General features: G+C 37.1%; 1 protein-coding gene across 4 annotated transcripts in view; it reads right to left on the bottom strand.

Annotated features, from left to right (window-relative positions):
- Positions 1–19,386, bottom strand: part of TAX1BP1 (Tax1 binding protein 1) — a 55,764-nt gene extending 36,378 nt beyond the window's left edge. For all 4 annotated transcript variants that reach the window (XM_064704533.1, XM_064704535.1, XM_064704534.1 and 1 more), the window contains exons 1-3: positions 19,269–19,386; positions 16,248–16,430; positions 2,936–3,038 (exon numbers count right to left, since the gene is read on the bottom strand). In XM_064704533.1, the coding sequence (XP_064560603.1) occupies positions 2,936–3,038; positions 16,248–16,424 (280 nt within the window). In that variant the 5' untranslated portion in view covers positions 16,425–16,430; positions 19,269–19,386. The remainder of the gene's footprint in view (positions 1–2,935; positions 3,039–16,247; positions 16,431–19,268) is intronic.
- Positions 19,387–19,599: the final 213 nt, after the last annotated feature.

The raw sequence follows: 19,599 nt of genomic DNA, 5'->3' as shown, positions 1-19,599 counted from the left end.
TTTGCTATTTTTAATGCTAAAGAACAGAAATGTTCTGAATGGGTGACACTAGCTGAAAGATAAGAGCCCAGAGTTTAACAAAGAGCTTATTTTTTAAAATTGAAAACAATTCTTCTAGATTTTACAAGGTAAGAATAAATCCTCTTTCTTGAAGCTATGTAATGGTGCATGGTGAAATCAAATTATTTGAGAATAATTTCTGTGTGACTATCCAACTGAACTGTTGCCCACTGAAGTTTCAAACCTCTTGCACGACCCAGATTCACAGAATAAGATTTACCAATGTTAAACAATCATTTCAAGAACTACTGACATTTTTACCTTTATTAGTATATTCAAGACCCACACTTTACCCAATTTGATGGTAAGAAAACCAGCTAGTTTTATTCAGAATACTTATTTTTGGATACTGTAGCCAGCCTGCAGATGATACTAACACAATAAACCCTCACCTAGCGTTCAGTCCAGTAGCTGATGTCACCCAATTCAGCTCTTATTTCACCACATTTCTATCTTCTCCCCTTCTAACTTTATCATTAACTTTTCACAACTTTCATTCCAGATTCCTGGAAGTCTTTTCCCAGTACTCTTAGCTACCTTTCCTAGAAATAGTAAAACATTACATTTGCTGTATAGACAACACTTGTATCGAGAACTTCATGATTCCATTAGTCTTATACTTTATTAACAGTCGGTCATGGAATAGTATCTGAATCTCAAAACATCAGGATTCATGCTTTTGGGCCTGGCTACACTTTCCTATATAGCACTGTAGTTCAATTTGCCTGATTCACTGCTTAAGTAAGGTGAAACTATGCAGAAATAAATGCAGAACTATCTACATTGCTGCTTCAGCACATTTCAGTATTGGTTCAGACAACCTGATTTTGAAACTACTGTAAGTCTCTTTTCTTGTTCTAACATGTACTGGAGAAACAGATTTCTGATTATTTTCTTCCAGCACAATTACTTGATCATAAAAAAAAACAACCACATTTAACATGCTGCACAACATTTACTATTTAGCTCAGATAATTAAGCTCCTGTAAGCTCTACTGATCTCATCTCAGCAACATTAAAATATCTTGCCAAACACAACCAGGAGACTGTTTGAATGGAGATTCAATCTGGCAGCTCCATAAAAGTGGAGATCTGTCAGGATGGAACATAACAGATGAGACAGAGACACTTGGTCTCTTAATGTGTGGTAAAATTTCTATGTACAAAGGACTGATAATGGCAGTTCTACTGAACAGAACAGTTCTACTCTTCTAGATCATTTCTTGTTTCAGTCCAACCCAATTTCATTTATTCAGTGAACTTTGGCAACTGTAAAAGAAACTAATGATTTCCTTCCACTTTCTACAGAGCACACACACTTTTCAATCAACTTCAAGGTTATGAAATTGTTATCAGATTATCCATGTGGATATGATCATCACTGAAAGCACCAGAATAAAAAAAAGACCTAGCAAGAGAAAGAACTGAACTCACCAAAGCTATCACTATTTGCAGCTTTAATAAGACAACAAGCTAATACAGTCATAATTTCAGGACTTTCAGGACTTCAATTATTTAATTTTTTATGTTTTAAGCAATAAACACACACACAAAGACTAAGGCCAAGACTAGGAAGTAAATCAGGTAACAGCTGCTGTAAGTAAAAAAGAAGGTCAGATTGTACATAACATTCTGTTTGTACGCAGAAAAGCATTAATTCAGTGGAGATGCTCTTTTCACAAGAAATCTTCAATGTGTGTAGATTTTTGACATTTGTCATCTCCTGTGGCAACAAGTTCTGCATGTTGACTGCGTTATAATAAAAGTATCATATCTACCTCCATTTTGAACTTGTCAACTTGTCACTTGGTAGCTTACATCCATGGTTCCTATTTTTTTTTGCTATATAGAATGGTTAATTCACTCATGTCATGGATAGCTGATTTTAGAGACATCAGTCACTTCACATTACTTTCCTTGCGCAGCCTGAAAAACCTGGCAGAAGGAAGTCTGGAAGGTCACTTTGTCAGGTTTTCCACTCAAGAGGCTGCTGTCAGCACCTGAGATTACTGTGGCTGTTCTGAAACAACTGTATGGAATTCTCATCCTTCCAAACCAGGAAACCTGCTCAAGAGCTGCACTACTCCCTCATGGTAAAAATGCTCTTCCTAATGTCAGACATAAACTTCTCAGGTCATAACCCACAGCCGTTGTCTTTTTTTTCTATTTAAGAAATATGGCTCTCATCTTTGCAACTCCACACCCTTACAGAGAAGCCATTTCTTAATTTTGATCTCCTTTGTTGCACTTTATTAGACCTGTTTTCAGACTGCACAGGGGAGGGAGAGGGTACAACTTGCACACAGTGTTGAAAATGTAGTCATACTATAGACTTGTACAGTGGTGTAACATTTTCTGGTTTGTTTCTTAAAAGCCTCAGATATTTCCATCAATTCCTTGCAGCAAAAAGTCCCTTGCAACTCTATGACTTCTCTGAACTTTGATGAAACCACCATCTACACTATTTATTCTTTGACAAGAATCACTTCACATTGATAATGTTTAAACTCCAGAGACTAAAGACTATATAAAGACACAATGCACTAAAAGAGGTCAAGATTAAAAGGAACCTGCTTATGATTAAACAAAGTCACTTATTGTATTTTAATAGTTTCCAGCAGAGCTTCTCTATCAGTCATGAAAATCTGCCATTACCTTGTAAAGAACATACTAAGTCATATACTTTTCCTTACAATTTTCCTTGACATCTAAAATAAGACTCAACTTCCCACAGTGAAATGTTGAAAATTATCCTCCAATTTGTCTTTTTTAAACTCCAGAACTGTTATACAATGCTCAGCAGCTAAATGAACCGACAAGTACTTAAAAAGCTGAGTAGGCTGGAAAATACAGAGAGACACTGCCTTATACACACCTTGAAAAGTCAGCACACAGTTAACAGTTGATCCTTCCACATAATTTTCTGGCATAGGTGACCAAAGAAATGTGTAATAATCTCTTGCCGTACTCCAACCAACCTAAAATTAAATAAATCACAAAAAAAAGAATTTTAAAAATTTTAAAAACAGAAAGAGAAAATATTAAACAGAAGAATTTGATATACACAGTTAAGATATCATGGTCTGGCCTTTACAACACACTGTAATATGCATATTTCTTCTTCAAAATGCAATTAAAAGATACTTAACAATGTTTACAAATCAGGAATATTTTAACAAGCATGTCAAAGATTTAGCATTAATTTTATTAAGCTTGTTACCTAAGGCAGTAAATGGGTCTAAGGCAATAAAAGGGTCTATATAAAGTAAAACAGCAGACAGTTTTTACTATATGTTAAACTATTTGGCACATTATTTTTTTTCTATAAAGATACACATTTCTATATTAAAAATACAAAAATATTCATTCCTGATTTTATAATGAAATTTCCTTAGTGTAGGTTCTGCAAATGTTGACTCTTTTGTATCCACAGTCCAACCGGTTCACCAAAAAATAAAACGGAGGAGGGAAAAAAAAGCTTTCTGTACTACTGAAAGATCACAATTTACACTTGAATTTTTTTGACAACTTCTGAATGCTAAAGACCAGCATTCCACTGAATGCTAACGCTCTCCTACATACACACTATGTCAGGAAAGAAAAAACATAGATCTGCATGAAAACACAACTCAGTTAAGTCAGCACAGTCTTCTGCAAACTTGAAACCCCCTCTGCTCTCAGAGTTTTCCTAAGAGGGCAGTTCTGCACAGTGGTGAGCCACCGGCACAGGCTGCTCAGAGAAGCTGTGGATGCCCCACCTCTGGAAATGTTCAAGGTCAGACTGGATGGAGCTCTGAGCAACCAGGTCTAGTGAGAGGGGTCCCTGCCCTCAGCAGGAGGGTTGAAACTACATCTTCTTTAACATCCCTTCCAACCCAGGCCATTCTATGAGCCTGTGATTCTACCCCCTGAAGACACATCCCAACAGGCCTGAAATACATTCAAATAAACCTGAAAGCCAAAGCAACTATTGTAAAGCAATGGATATTAATAATAGCATAATGGTAAAGGAAAAGAAGAGATATATCTGATTTATTCCACTGATGAAATAAAAATCCCAAAATCTTATGTAATGCTAGGTGTCAAACAGCTTATCAGTAACTGAGAATACTGTCATAGAAGAATTAAGGTATAGAAAGGGAATAAACTGTTTCCCAATTTTTATCAGGTAAGACTGTATCAAGAGGAAGAAGAAAAAACCAAATATCCACACACAAAAACCACACAACCAAGAAAAGATTAAGTTCACAATCGTGATTTTCATTCCTTCAACAGACAACATTTCCAAACTCCAGGTTTAGAACTCCTTCTTTACAAAGAATACATTTCAATGGTGTAATTTAAAACAGCTGGGGTTTTAAAGGAATTTTCAATTAAAAAAGAAAAAAAAGGAGAATTTGTTTAGATAGGCAAAGAGAATATCAGAGGCAAAAGTAATTCAATAGCAAAGCAGCAATTATATATGTATAGAGGCATACATTTCATGTATGCAAATTAATACACAGCATTAATTTTAAAAATTCTGAATAGATTATTCCATAGATATCCATTCACTTCTTCACTTTTTATTAAGAAGTATAGAAGAAACTAATGTTGAAGATGATGAAGACTTTTTTATATTCTAAAAAATATAAACACAGATTAACAACAGTGAAACTAGATTAAATCCTCATTACTTTTGTAAGGCAACACTTATTGAAGAGAAGCAGAGCAGATGCTCAACACATCCACTAGAATGAAATCATCTACCAGATCTTAAGCCTATTCCTAGCAAAAAAAGACTTCTATGATATCCTCTATCAAGCAGCTTTTTAAAATGTCAATGAAATGAGACTTCCTGGGGTTGTTGTTCCCACTTAAATATCTCAGAAACAACATGGAAAACTCTTCCAGTAACTTGAAGGTAGTAAAAGCAATTTTTTCTCGACAAAAGTTCACAGGAAACATTTCGCAAATTTTCACATTAGTCATGTCTTCAAATCCAACTCAGATTTTACTACCTTTTTTTTTCTGAAATTGCTTTTACTTCAGAAAAGAGAAGCATATACCATTACTTGCTGTCCTAAACTAAAGCACACTGCTTTCTACATTAGGTCTCGGTGAGTGAAAAGTCAACATGATCTTTTTCGTTTCAGAAAAGAAACTAAATTATCACTGTACAGAACTGAAATAATATTTTTATCTGTTAAAAACCAGAATATGCACACACTGCTTCTAACGTTATTTTCATGACTAAAATAACTTTCTTCCTTCTGATAATTAACACTGGAAAACAGAGAAGAAACAAAATGTTCACACAGCGAACATAAACATGAAAATAAACAGTTTATTCCTGGAATTCCATCTTTTTATATTTTTCTTAGATATCACATATTGATTCATAAATTTAATGATTTATCCTGAAACCAAAAGTTATTTTTATCAATACTCTACCTTTAGTAGTAATCAACAAAAGGGGGTTTTTTGGTCATTTAAAACTTTAGCCATACTGATACAAACAAAAGAATTACATAGAAAACAAGTAACTCTCCTGGTCTGTTTCTCAGCAGGTGCTGTATTTTTAAGTATAACTGTAATCTGTGGGCTGCTGGTAAAGAGAAAATTGTGACACATCAAGAGCTAGCAGGGAATACCCAGGGAAGTTTACCCCACAAGTATTTTCTGTAACAATTCCCCACATTTCCTGTCATCCATCATCTCCTTCCCCTGGTGAGGCATCCTGTCTTACACACTTACGATCATGACAATTCCATCTTTTCTCAATGGGCACCAGCAAGATATCAGCAGGTGTGCATTGCCCAACAGCTCTTATCACTGCACAGAATTTGAGATAATTAGGGTTTTCCCTGCTACATGTGGCACGTGTCAAAACGTGACAATGCAGATAAGGAAGTATGAAAAAATGTCATCTTCCTCACAGCTTAATACATTTCAAAAGGGGAAGGTGAGTATTCTGCAGCAAAGCAAATTAACTTAGTAACATTTTTCAACATCCTTCCTACATAACAATAAATATAGTTAAATTTCACTGGGTTATTTCTTAGATGGCATAAGCAAGGACCAAAGCCACATAATGATATGATGAGAATAAAATAAAAACAAATTTAAGTAATCCATGTTTTAGGTGTAGAATGTAGGTATTTTTTTTAAAAATCTGTTATTTTATCAACAGGTTTTAACAAACTTTCACTTTAGTACTTTGTATCTTTTGTCAATATTCTCTTTAATAAGCATAGTATGGAGTACACAGTGGTTCCAAACTACAAAATACTATACAACATACATACATATACATAGTCATAAGCTTCTCTATGGCAACAGATTATACTATCACAGATACAAGACTTTAGCACACACTCAGTGGCTCAGCAGTGATTTAAATGTGATCTTTGACATAGATATTTCTTTCAGCTCAGAAAGAAAACCAATAGATGTCTAAACTTTAACTAGGGTTAAAACTATATGAATAAAATTTAACACCGCTTAAGAGAAAGTAAATAAAAATTGAGAAACTAAACTAGTGGCAAAAGCTATGAAGGAAATCAACAAAAAGTGAAAAATATGAAAAGAAGATGGGAATGGTCATCAGCAGCTCCACAGTGAGTTTATATGATAAATAAAACCCTGTAGCTTTGGAAGCAAAACAAAGAGCACCCTCAGAAACATCAGGCATATTAGCTTAGAAAAATGGTTTCATTTCAGAATCAGAAAAGCTAGACTATGTCTTACTGCTGATGATACCAACAAAACCTACTACTAATAATATAGACCATCTTCTAGGTTAGTCTCTGAAATGGGAGAGGAGTCCAGATCTCCACAAGAACCCATTTGATGCAAACACCTTACCTGTACTACAGCGACAGGAGGAAAATGGAGAATTGTCAGGTCGATAAGAACAAGAGTTTGATTATTTCAACTGCCAAAACAGCTGATATAACTAACACTGAGCACCTCTTCTCAAGAAAACATAATATTGAAAACAAACAAATGCTTGTTAGAATGATGTGAAAATTTCATTCCTGCATTTGAAATTCAAAACAATGAAAAAAAGCCACTGAGAGAAATTAAGTCCATTATAAAAATATATTTAAAGTAAGTCTTCAATAATACTGTATATTTTTTCATTTCCTTAATTTATTAAGCAAGTTCTAAAAATTTATGAAAATAATGAATATTTATGAAGCTCCAAACATATTTATTTACTTTAATAATTAGAACTTAACAGCTGTTAAAAGACAGAAACAGGGGAAAGATGTGGAAACCCACACTTAATTCTTGTTGAAGACTCGTGTGAAGTTAACAGATCTATTTTGGTACGAAGAACACATTCTTAAACCAAAGTTAAAGTTAACTTTACATATCAGTTGAAAAAAAACAACCAACCAAAAAAAACCCACCATCAAAAGCAAAAACACAATCAACAAAAAGTCAACTACAAACATGAAACCAAGTTCCAGTCAAAATATAAAATATGTACTGATGCACAGTAGTACTGTCTTGCTATCAGAAATCTTAAGTAAATGTAAAATTTACATAGGACACACTGAGAAATTTTCTCTGAGCCAGGAACAGCAAAACAGGCACAGTTTATTAGTCCAACTTAAAAACCTGGCACAAGCCATGACAACCATTACAACATCCACATTCAAGCACACACACACTGCAAATTATAGAACTCCAACATAAAACCTTCTGAAGTTCAGAGGAGAAAAATGAAGAATTACCTGTCAAACAACACTCACTACACTTAACTCATTGTGAAGCCTGAACTCAGGTTCATCATCTGATGAGCACAGCAGCCATCTGCAGTGACTTACTGTGCTGATACCAATACTTTTTTAAGAATTCACTGCAAACTCTGAAAACATTTTGCTCAGAGTTCAAAAGTCAAAAAATAGAAACATTCTTATTTCTCAGTCAAAAGAGCACATTAAGACTTAGATGATGTAACTTCCCATTAGCAACAGAAAGAAAAACATCCATTTTACAACTGAGTTAGACATAAAGCATCTCCTACTCAATACATTCTTCTACATTCTCTACATTTAATTCTTTCAAACGCCACTCTGAAATACATTTTTAAATTAGATAGCTGTGAATAAATGCAAACATTCTTGCTTTCCTTCCAGAAGTTAACCAAGAGATTAACAATCCAGAACCCAAATCCTATTTTCACCTTCTCAGCCATGTTTTTAAACCAAAACATGACTACACGTCATTTATACCACAAAAAAATGTCATATCCAAATCAGGTTATTATGTACAATGTATAACTGAAACCTCACTTAATTTAATTTTCCCTCCATAAAATTGAAAGCTTTAATAGACCATTACAGAGTAATACACTTATGATATTTCTATCTCCTACTTTCAAGCAAAAACATTTATTTCTATTTAGGACATCATAAAGACTTTTCAGTCATATAAACCAACTCAGCAGCCACGGTGGAAATGCTGAAGTCTAGTAAAGATTAAGAGCCCAGCACAAAGCACTTTGCAATTTGGTTGGGCAAGTAGGGACAACTCAGCTGTCCCATAATACTCACACTAGACAGGTTTTCCTTCAACTCACAAACAGACATGTAGTCATCACAGAAGTTTTTTCTTCTTCTATGCTGCCTCACAGATACAAGCTCCCTTCTTACTGCAATGTCACATCACACAGTGAGATTAGCTTTCCCATATTTACATTTCACCCACAGTATGTTTCAGCAGAATAGCTTGAAGAAAATTTGCCAAAAAAAAAAAAAGGGAGGATGAGGGAGGGAGCATAAATAGGGAGCGCCTCCCTGTATAGCAATAATGAGTTATCCAATATCTACCTGAGGGAAAACAATAACCATTTTATTTCACTGTATCTCCTTCAACTCTCATCTGGTTCACCTTACAGAGAATGTAAGCTCTTCTATGGCAAAAGCTCTACCTTACTACTCCACAGTGTTTGCAGTGTAAAAATTATTTCCAGCTTTGTTTTCATTTGTTGAGTTTCAGATGAACATGGAAAATAATTTTTTTCTGATTTTCCATTTTGTTAAATTTCCTTCCTTTCATAATTGCTTAGTAAAGTCAATCGATTCCATCTGCAGGCAAAGTGCCTTAAAGAAAGACCATCAGCATGGGAGGCTCATTTGGCATTTTGTTCCCTGGCCTCAGAAGGCTGTTACACAGCTGAAAGAACAGCAGTGTTCATTCTGCTATATTAACAGTGCCTGACCCATCTACACAGCATCCACAAGCCAAAGAAGCAAACATTTCTTTGGAAAACACTTGTTTAGCTGAACCAATTTGGGCATAATCAGCAGATCAGCAGGCCTTTACTGTAGATACCTAATTACGATCCAATTTTTTTAAAAAATCACACCAAAAACCCCACCACAAAATTTATCAGAGTAAAAATTAAGCCCTTTTTCTAATTTAAATTACATAGCTGAGAAAGTAATTTGGCAAAGCACCCTAAGTACTACAAGAAGATAATGTGCTACCTCTGAAAGAAGCAAAATTACAGACAGTAGATAAGGTTCTGGATGGATGTTATACAGTTTTATTATTACTGACAATAAGTCAGCAGCCTTGCCATGTTTCACATGGTAAGAGACACTTACTTTGCCACAAACTACAGACAGGACAGATGTCTAAGCAAAACACCACTGGGACCAGTATCATAGGAAGAGATTTCTCCAAGCAGGCTTGGTTTGGCCATAACCCTGAGTAAAGTAATGCTATTTGAAAGTGACAGAAATGTCTGTGCTACTGCAGCGCATAATCTACAACCGGCAGCTACAAACACCAAATTCCTCTAAACAACTAGCAGATAGGAAAATAAAAACATCTGGGTACAGTGAAGCTTGTACCAGCCAAAATTACTGAGAGTTAATGATGACTGTTAACACTGATATGCCTTTGATGCAATGGACTTTTGAACACAGGCATCATCAGCAAATAATGGCATTTACATAGCAGCTCTGAAAGAATCACACTGTACAAAAATTTCAGAACATGGACATAAGGAAAAGTACTCATTTAAGTATTAAATAAGTTACACTGCAGTAACATTCAGGCATAGACATTTCAAAAGAAGTAAGCAAAGTCAATCCTTGAGGGTTTCAATATGTCTGTAATCACCTTATACCACATGCAACCTTGAATTAGCCAAGATGCTTAAGCCTTCACTTCAGACATGACCTTGCTACTCACACTGGGATTAAAATCAGTTACACAACAGGAGCCCCAAGGTTGTGACATTCTTGGGTAGAAGATGGCTGCAAAGTATTCTAGATTCTTTATGAAAGGCTGTAATCTCAAAATGCTCTCTCAGTCCCAGACCTGAAGAAGTCCATCTCTGTTCAATGTTACAAACACTTACATTAATTTGGACTATTGCAAACATATGGTATTTGTTGCAGTATCAAGGTACTATCAGGATCCTAAGTTATGATCATCTTTTGTTGGTTATATTTCTACCTCACAGCTCAGAGGAATGTGTTAAAATGACATTGACAGAGTGCCTAGACCATAGGATCAACTTCCTCTACTAGGTATAAATCAAAATAAATATAGTAACAACATGAATTCCCTAAAAGTAAACCTGTTACATATGTAAACTACTGTCCAAAAAAAAAGTATGACAGATCAAAGAGTAACAAAGCTACTGTATACTTTAAGATATAAGCATGAAAATGCATTTTGAAAGAACAGGTGGGGTTTAAGTGAACTACTCCCCTGCTACCATATCTCATGAGAACTATCAATTAGCACAGTCTTTTATTTCAAAATTATTACCAGCTACTGGCTACTTTGTTATGCCAATTCTACAACCTACCAAACCTAATAATTTTAGAAAATTATTGACACTTGGAAAAGAAAATGTTAAAATGTTTTGTCACAGGCAACATCACATAAAACTGGATTATCACTCTCTTCACCTCATATAGAATCAGCAAGTAATGTTGCCAGGGACTTTCTTTTTTATGCCAAGTACTATTTACTTGTCTTTCCAAAGAAAGTAAACCAGAAACCAACAGAATCACTCTAATTCACAGATAAAGCAATTCTCAAAAACATTCTGAATTCCAACAGTTCTTTTCCCAGCTATTTTAACAACAGGACATACTGTGCACTGCACATTCCTGTAAATATCATGGCCAGCTGTGCAGTGATGATTCCATGCCAGAAAAATGGTATTTCTATATGCATGTGGCAAATAACACATCCAGATGTTTTGTACTTCAGAATGTAATCTGTATGGAAATAATTGTTGCTCAAGTTACCAATCTACAGCAAAATCAGGATATTGAAATGACTCACACAAGCTATACTATTATTTGCAGTCCAAAAGAGACTAAATAACCCAGAATACTATTCAAAGATACAACTGGATTGCCTTGATAAAACGCAAACACCAAGTTGTTTCTCAAGTCTTTATCAAATACAGTGTTAAACTGTGTTACAAAGGTTTTTGACCACAGACAATTTAATTCTGAGATCTTCTATAAATAAGGATATTGAAAAGACAGAAATTAAGTTGCGTACAAACACAGGCACTGCACTGATGCACAAACAGTAACTCAGATGTGGCCTTGTAAGCACTGAGTACTCTCTCTGAGCAAGAGGTACTCTTTGCATTCAATAAGTTGCTAAGATCTTCCCAATTCTGGTTACTCAGTTGTTCCATATGTTAGGTTGCCAGAACATTGGCTCTCCATTTTTAATGTTTAATTGTGAATATTAAAAACATAAAAATTAAGAAAGAAATTATTTTCTTTTCTTCTCTACAGGTACGCTGAGACAGTCAGTATCAAAGCAGGCCTACAACTAGTCAATATCCTAGAAGAATGGTAATGTAGATTACTTAGAAAAATGTACCAACTAGAACTGAGGAACAGAAAAGTTTTGATGGAATAGTTAATTAATGACACAGCAAGACCAAAGTCACTAACATAACATATGTAAGACTGATTATGCACTGATATTGCAGGTCATTCCAGCATGCTGGTCTCAACTAAATTATATCTTTAGAAATTCACAAAATATTATGATATACCTCACAAACACCTACACCTTTAACACCATTCTCTTGATGCAATATCTTCATAATGCCCACAAGAGCCCTTCCTTGTGCCTTTAAGATGTGGAGTAAGCCAGCCTGTCTTGTACACTGAACATCTGACAGCCCTATTTGCAGACGTGCTCCAGACAAAGAGGTAGGCACTGCTTCCTAGAAACCAAGCAGGCTTTTCAAACACTTCTGCAAATCTGGACATCATGTATTAATAATGCAAAAAATATCACTCAGCCATATGATTATTTTATTTTATAGTCATGAGATGTAGACTTCCCTTGCCGGAAATTAGGACTACCTACAGACAGGCCAGTTTTGCAACCAGATGCAGCGCACATATTCATTATTTTTTCCTCATTTCAAAGGTTTAGATTTGGGTTATATTAAAGGCTCTCCAGATTCTGATTAACCAGAGATGAGCAGAAACAAATACAGAGGTCTTGGATCCCTCTAGGAATACAGACCTCCTATGAAATCAATCAAGGATGGCAAGTCTTCTCACCTGCGATTCCACACTAGGAACCATCAGGTTATTCTGCACAGAAACCCTCAGTAGAGGGAAAGCTGATCTCAAATTCTAGTTCCTGTAAAACTGCATGAAGAGGAACACAGGCTCTGGATGGCCATGCCAAATACTACACCAGTACTTATCAGAAAAAAACGCCTTTTATTTTCATGGTAACGCACAAGGACATAACTGACCAAGACCTTAAAGTACTTGATTACGGGTGACTCTCCAGAATATCCTAAAAACAAAAAAACACAGAGCAGACACGACAGACTTGAAGACTGAGTCACAACTTGCATTTGACTCCTCTCCCGTAGGGGACAAGTAATAAAAATAAACACAAAACCAATAAAAAATGCATATGCAGAACTTCTGCTCTAAAGGATATTATCTTCCTTATTGCACTTCCTACATCTCCCAGTTTTTGTCAGACATCCAATCCCAGAATTAGTGTATGCATTTAGATGCATCTAGTTTGTAAAAAAACTGGCACATCTGAAATAATTCTCCTATATGCAACATTACTCTTTCAGTTTATGAACACTGGCTTCTTATTTTTCTAAGCAATACAAAATTACTTGCCTGGGAACAGTTTTAAATCTGTTACTGCCACCACAAAGAGCCTTCTGCTCATTATTACTTAAGTTCAACATTTAGCAACTTACACTGGGAACAAAAAAAACCCCTCACATTTCACCTACAGCACATGCAGAGAAGCTGGTAGAGTCTTAACTATCATAACTTCAAGTAAGCTGCTGTTAAGAAGAAAACTCTAAAAAAGTTTGAAAAAGAAGCTTCAACTGTCAATTCCGTATTAAGCAGCCATACCAATAAAGCAGGCAATAGCCCTTCCCATATACACTTTCCCAGACCCCTTGTTTCCATCACAGTGACACCAGCACAGCTGCCTATTGCACCACACCATGATCAAATCAAGAACCAAGTCAGTTATGAAACAAGAGGGTAAAAGCGCAGGGAGGAGGCTGGATTTCCCTGGCAGATCATCCTACTGATCCATTTCACTGTGCAGCTGCACTAACAGCTGGACAAGCAAAACAAATGCAACAATATAAGGATATATATGACAAATATTTACTCAAGACATCATTGTTGCTGAAGAAAAGCACACATATCCTAAATAAAAACCATTCACTTAAAAAGGTACCTAATTTTTTACCTAAGGTTTTTTTCAGTTCAATAAAAAAAAATCTTATCCAGCCAGTAGAGCAAACAAGACAGAATACTGCTGAAGCCACTGACCCCAAAAATTCAACAAAAATCAACATTATAACCAAAAACAACAATGCTCACAGAGTGCAGGAAGAATCTTACTTCGCATTTCTTTTCCACACCAATCTGAAATTACCGCTGTTTGTTGGCGTTTTTGGCTGAGGTTTCTATTTTTATTTTTTTTAACTAGGTGCCTTTTTCCTCTGTCCACTATTCACTATTACAACACTAGTTACCTTCTGTGCAATTTCAGGCAAAGATTTCAGATTTGTTTTCTAAGCAACTTATGCACTTCTAAAGGACAAAGTGAACTTTATTCCCTCTACATGAACAGTCTGTGAATCGACACTTTGAGTTCTCTCATAGAAATCCCACTTTCACTGCTCACCAGCCAATACTGAAGATCATTAATTACTGTTCTCATAATTAGTCAAGATTTTTTTGTCCTTTTTCTTTTTTTTAATTATAGACTCAATTTGCTAACCATGCATTGCAACTTTCATATGTGTTTAAGAGAAGTAAATGGTAAAACCCCTTTCTGCTTTCATTAAGTTTCAAGCCACCTCCAGGTGCTTTTTTATTTTGCTCATGAACAATCAATTCTCTAGAAGTCACTCATTTTTACATTCAGATCACAGTACAACTTCTATTATCTATCCCAAGATGACTAGGTTTTCATAGTTTATTTTACTGCAAGCATTACACATACATATTTGTAGACATAGATGTAGTTGGACAGCTGGGTCTATTTAACTCAGTGTACTGTAACAATACTAAGTATATTCATAACACTTAGTGTAAGCTGATATAACCACTAAAAGACAGCCATTTTTATTCTTGCCATCTTGCAATGCTTCCTCCCCTTATACTGATGTGAATCAGGCAAACTGGAAATTTAGTTGGGGAACTCCATTTTAAAAATCTAGTCACAAAACACTGGTCTTAACCTCAGTCTGATTCGCCACACAAGATCTCGTTTCACATGAAGAGGAAGCACAAGAAACAAGCCACCCTGCATTAAAGATGTTTCTTTGAACAATAGCACTACATTATGCCAGCTTAACATGTTCCTCAAACGACTGCCAAAGTACTACCTGCCTCTCTTAAAGTAGAATAAAGCAGAACGTCAATAGTTTAAGAAAACTATCATCACAGCCAAGATGAAATCAGATACCTGTACATTGCACACAGCACTTTGTGTAATCACTGAAACACTGTTTCCCAACTTCTTTTTTCTTTTACCTAATTAGTAATTCTAGAGTCCTGCCTGATTGCCTCCCTCACTTAGGCCAGCAGACAAAGCCATTATATTTGCATTTCAGTAATTTCAAGATGCTTACACGCAATATAAACAGAACCAACTAAAAAGTTTTGATAAAGAGGGTTTTTACATTTCATGAATGCCATGAACTAAACATTCAAGTGTTTTCCCAGTTACATATTTGTCAAAACTTTGGAAATAAGACACCTGTCTTAACAGGGAAATGTGCCTGTTGGTAAGCCAATGCCTCCCTGGTACAATTTAGTAACTATACAGTCACTGTACATTGCATTAAAAACACTTCTGCTTTGTTACACAGCACAGAATTTCTATACTGCAGAGGAGTAATTTAGCTTGAATAAAGACTCACAATCTGCAGATTACAACAAAGTCAATCGTTTACATTCTTAAACAGTGAACTGAGCTCTACAGGAAAAGTGTTCCAGTAACAAATCAGTCTGTCACCCTTCTCACCTCCCCACTGCCTAAGCATCACTTCATTAAAGCCTGAATCAAAACTTCTCTTAAATAAAATGCAAATAAAGAATTTAAGCATCATCTGTTAGGACCTATACTAACAAAGACAGACAAATCAATGTCTTAAACAGAAGCAGATATAAGCATTAATCAACTTCTAATCCCATAAATGAAGCTTTACTAACCTTTGAAAGTATCTCCAAATATCTTTTTTCCAAGGATCTGTTTTGAATAATTTTAGTGATCTATACTGTTCAGCCTGTTCTAGCAATAAAAATTAGTCAGAGGTGTGGGTCAAGTTATCTCCAGCTTAGTTTTCATTCTTTGCGCGCATATTTCACACACAGTATCACATTCTTCACTCAGTCCTGTTCACAACGTCAATCTGTAACCACACATCTCTTCTCAAATAATTTCCATTTAATTCTGCAATTCTGCATACATTAAGCCTCTTTATTCCAGCAGACTTACAGCTGGACTCACACCTTTAGTTTTGGTCTCCAGTTTAGTCTTTGTTACAAAACTAACAGCAGGAACCAATACATCACTTAAGTGATGTTCAACTTAAAAGCTTACCGTTGTTGAGATTTATTTTAACTTGCAAGAGAGCGAGCAAACATTTCAAAAACAGCAATAGAACAAGCATAACTTACCTTGAAAATACCAACCCAGTCCTTCTGATGAGGATGGATAAACTGGGTCAGAGTGTAGTGACATTCAAGATGTGTGTTTGGAAGGTAACTTTTCGCGACATTTTGAAAAATCACGTGTGCAAAATTGGAGGTCTGCAAAGTGCTAGCTGAAGATGGAACTTCTTGAAAGGATGACATGGTTACCTGTAACAAAATTGCAGAAGTCATTACTTGAACATAGTGGAAAAACCAGTGAAGTTACAAAAATTAATCTAGTTGAAATACATATGACAGAAAGACCTAACAATTAGTTCTCCTGTTCTGAAAACAGAGAGCCATAGACTAAATTCACCAAAGTGCACTGCCTCAGCATCTCTCCAAAACAACCACCTCTCAGAATAAAAAGAGCAGTCATTTCAGCAATGGCATCAAGATGGAGAGAAAGCATTGCTTTGCTGAATGCTCCCAGTATTATATCTCAGTGTCAGAAAGTGGAAAATAAAAGCAGTGGTGTGAAAACAAAGCAGGGTTCTAACTTAATGAAAGAGTCTTAATGGTTCTAGACATGCTAAAGAAGAACAACAGTTCTTCAGTTTCCCTGCTTTAAACTTTTCTCAAATCTGTACTCCTCAGTACTTTTCACAGCATTTTTAAACAAGAAGTTTTTCCTCCCCTCTCAGTAAAAGTATCTCAGTTCCATTTTAAGATATTTTTTAAAATAAGAACGTTTATGTAAACAGGAGGGTTTTGTCTGGGCTGGCTTTTTTCCCTACTTTAAGAGTTTAGCAGTCTGTGGGCATCTTTTACTATTGTCACTGCAACACATACTTCGGTGTTTAGCTTCATTACCATAAACAATGGCCTGCATTGATAGCAGGAACACTGAGGTATGCATGCAGTTGGAGGGATTAACACTAATCAGTTGGACTGCAAAAGCTTTTAATCGTGCTTTCCATTCACCACCTCGTTCGTGATACACAGTGCTACAAACCACAGTAACACAAGATCTTCACGAGCAGAACAAGAACATCCCTTCCTCAGATTTGACAGTATCTGCCAAAAATAGAATATATGCAAGCAAGAAGTTTCAAGTGTCTGACTCTATTGTATAATCAAAATTTTGTCAAAGCATTTGATATTAGGAGGATTAGGGCCTCATGTATCAGACATTTCTGGAAGATGAGCTATCCTGTTCTTTCAATTGCTGTTGAAGTAATTTTATACCCACCAAGCACAGTCATACCTTGAAAGAGGTAACTGCCAAGTGTGTGACATAATATATTACTTTCATTGAAGATACATGTGGAAACCAAAACCAAAACGAGAGAGGTCACTCACTGCAAGCCTCAAGCAGTTCAAATATGAAAATGTTTTTGTGTACCTTCTATGTTTTTGTGTACCTCCTATAGCCTTTTAAAATTTCACCAGTTAAAAAATAAGTAGTAAAACTTGTGCTTTCTGAGACAAACTGCACTCTGAAGTAAACACATATCCATCATCCAAAACAAGGAAAAGGTAAATACAAGGTGTTTTCTTCTTAGTTTTAAGCCATCAATATTTTAAGGTTATTACTTAAGTTATCAACCGAGAGTACTACATGGATTACATAGAGCCATGACATTATTTCAATGTTTCAGATGTTAAATAAAAAACAATCTTGTATACTGACCAACACAGGTCACAAAATAAAACACAAAGCTTGTGAGTATTAATAGATATAAAAGAAAAAAAAAGAACTTCCACAAGAAACTGAGTAAATATCAAAACACAGTTTTCTAGAGACAACAAGGTACACAATAAATCTTATGAGTTATGTAGCTTCAGTCCAGAATAGGAAATGTTACAGCACAGTAAAATCCTGAAAACTCCCACACATCTCAAAACAGAAGCATCCCTCAATTTCACTCTGAACTATAAATGGCATGCATCAGCAATTTCTATAGTTCTAATAGAAAAAGAATAACCTTAGTTATTTTCAATTGCAACCAATTAATTAATTTTTGGTAATTTAGTAGCTTAGCCAAATAACATTGACATTAAATAGTGTATTTAATTTTCATTAGGTAGAATAAGTACAAAAAGAGTAAACACAGCATTAATAATAAAACCAATTGATTTTCTTTAAGTAAGTCTTTAAAATTGTACAGCTCAGCCTAAGCACATATTTAAAAAAAAAAAAAAAAAAAAAAAAAAAAAAAAACACCACGAAAAAACAGCACCAACCTCAACCAAAAGGAAAAAAAATAACCACTTCTATCCACTTCTGCACACTGGCTGTCAGCTGCCACAGCTGAGTACTAGCCCTAGAGGAACCAGGAAAGTTAAACTGGTTTCCAACCCCAAAGCAGAACTGCTCACAAATCTGACTTGTGCAGACCAGCACAATCATGTGGGATTACTGTTGCCTAGCAGGAAAATCCCCGGAGCTTAGGTGATGCTCAGATCTACTTACAGTCCAAGGATATGGGGATGCTGGGTACTTGCTTGCTTAACTCGCAGCGACCGGCTAGGCAACGGGAGAGGAGGAGGAAGAGCCACGCACAGGCTTCATTACTGACATGACAAGCGCTTCCCACGGGAACGCTCAGCGACGCGTTTGGCTTTGCGCAGCGGAAAGGACGGCGAAAAGGAGGAAAAGCTCGTCCAGCAGGAAAAACAAAAGCAGGACGAGCCGCACCCCCCCAGACACCTCCTCCTGGAGTCCTCCAGCTGCGATCCTGGGCCCCCGATACCCCCGGCCCCCATCTGCGCCGCCTCCCGCCCCTTCCCCGCCGCTGCTCCGCCACCTGCCCGACACGGTCACCTTGGCTCCAGGCCTTCTTCTTCCCCCGCGGGCAGGGGAGCCCCGCGGGCTCCCGCAGCCCAGCCCCGCCGCTCCCCTGCTGACCACGGCCGGCCCGAACAGCTGCCGGGGGCCGGTGGCGCAGAACCGCGGCCGCACGGCCCGGCCGCCCCGGCCCGGCCCAGAAGCGGCCGGAAGCCGGCGGGAAGGAGCGTGTCAGCCCTGCCCGGGCTCCCCGGCCGGCTCCGGACAGCTCTTACCTAGGCAGACGCGGAGGGCGCCGGGGACATCAACATGGGGCCTCCGCTACCAGCGCGGCGCAGCTCCGCCCGTCCGCCCGCGTCACTTCCAGCCCGGCCCTGCCCGCACGGGGCGGGCCCCGACACGGATCCGGTCGGGAACCGCGGAGCCGCCCGGTGGTCTCCGCTTCCCACGGGCACACGCCCTCGGTGGGGCTCGGGGGTGCGGGCACGACGATGTACGTGGCGTGTGCTCGACCGGGCTGCTGTTTCCTCCGTACAGCGCTCTCACGGTGCCCTTCCGTGTTGTCCGTGATTACAACATCACCTCTGTCGCACCCAGTTACCCCGA

Source organism: Zonotrichia leucophrys, chromosome 2 (assembly GCF_028769735.1).
Source record: "Zonotrichia leucophrys gambelii isolate GWCS_2022_RI chromosome 2, RI_Zleu_2.0, whole genome shotgun sequence".
Lineage (NCBI taxonomy): Eukaryota > Metazoa > Chordata > Aves > Passeriformes > Passerellidae > Zonotrichia > Zonotrichia leucophrys.
The sequence above is the reverse complement of the archived record's forward strand: the minus strand, read 5'-3'. Positions and strand labels throughout refer to the sequence as shown.